This window comes from Suricata suricatta, chromosome 11, assembly GCF_006229205.1.
Source record: "Suricata suricatta isolate VVHF042 chromosome 11, meerkat_22Aug2017_6uvM2_HiC, whole genome shotgun sequence".
In the NCBI taxonomy this organism is placed as follows: domain Eukaryota; kingdom Metazoa; phylum Chordata; class Mammalia; order Carnivora; family Herpestidae; genus Suricata; species Suricata suricatta.
The window spans coordinates 10,944,237-10,945,592 of NC_043710.1; the positions used below are offsets into that span (position 1 = coordinate 10,944,237).

A 1,356-nucleotide genomic window follows, 5' to 3' on the forward strand; every position below is an offset into this window, starting at 1 on the left:
TTTACATAAAAGTTTGTGAAATTACTACAAATGGGTTAATTAACTTTTCTTAAGGGTAAAAGAAGAAAATTTAAAAATTTATCTAGAAGGCCACCTGGAACTGAAGGGCTATTTCAGCTTTAATCTGGGGTGATGCCACTTACGATCTTACAAAGCACAAGTTCCATAATGAATTATCAAAAGCTTTAAGAAACTGTCAGTGAATGATCTCTGTAGAATCACAGCATTTTTGTGTTTTTTTTTTAGTTACGTTTGAACATACATCTTTAACGTGCTTGAGGCTTCATGAAATAATTGTGAAACTGAAACACTAAAGTTACTTCTTGACAATTTGAGATGAAAAGTTGGGGTCTTCTCATCAGGAGAGTGAGACATCGCTTCTTTCCCAGTACTCAGAGGAGGAAAGAGTGGCACACCTGAGAAATGTAGTGGTGTCATGTCACCTGAGTCAGCAGTACATTCTGTCACTTTTTTGAGTTTAGGAGCATGGAGCAAATGGTTGGGGGAGGAAATATTACCAAGGTCACTTATTTCATCCTTTTGGGATTCTCTGATTTCCCCAGAATCCTAGCAGTGCTCTTTGTTGTATTCCTGCTGATCTACATGATGACTCTGACTTGGAACTTGGGCCTCATCATCTTAATAAGGATGGACTCTCACCTCCACACACCCATGTACTTCTTCCTCAGTAACCTGTCTTTCATGGATATCTGCTATGTGACCTCCACAGCCCCCAAGATGCTCTCCAACTTTTTCCAGGACCAGCAAACTATCAGCTTTGTGGGTTGTACTGTACAGTACTTTGTCTTTTCAACTATAGGAGTGAGTGAGTCTTGTCTCATGACCGCCATGGCTTATGACCGATATGCCGCCATTTGTAATCCTCTTCTCTATTCATCAGTCATGTCACCCACCCGCTGTATTTGGATGGTGCTGTGGTCCTATCTGGCCGGTCTCTTTGCTTCTACATCGCAATTGTGTACCATACTTCAGCTTCACTTCTGTGGACCTAATGTCATCCACCACTTCTTCTGTGACATGCCCCAACTGTTAGTCCTGTCCTGCACTGACACTTTCTTTGGACAACTATTGCTGGCTATATTAACAATGATCTTTGCAGTACTTAATGCCCTCATTATCATAATATCTTATTGCTGTATTGTCATTTCCATCATGAAGATCACGTCAGCTAAAGGCAGGTCCAAGGCTTTCAACACCTGTGCTTCTCATCTCACAGCAGTGTCCCTCTTCTATACCTCGAGTACCTTTGTCTATTTGAGTTCCAGCTCTGGCGGTTCCTCCAGCTTTGACAGATTTGCATCAGTTTTTTACACTGTGGTTATCCCCATGTTGAAT

At 41.4% G+C, this 1,356-nt stretch overlaps 1 protein-coding gene across 1 annotated transcript in view; it reads left to right on the forward strand.

Annotated features, from left to right (window-relative positions):
• The first annotated feature begins 486 nt into the window (after positions 1-486).
• The window catches only part of LOC115272198 (olfactory receptor 5AN1-like), an 18,724-nt gene continuing 17,854 nt past the window's right edge, over positions 487-1,356 (forward strand). Inside the window, exon 1 of the mRNA XM_029915267.1 lies at positions 487-1,206. Coding sequence (XP_029771127.1) covers positions 487-1,206 — 720 coding nt within the window. The remainder of the gene's footprint in view (positions 1,207-1,356) is intronic.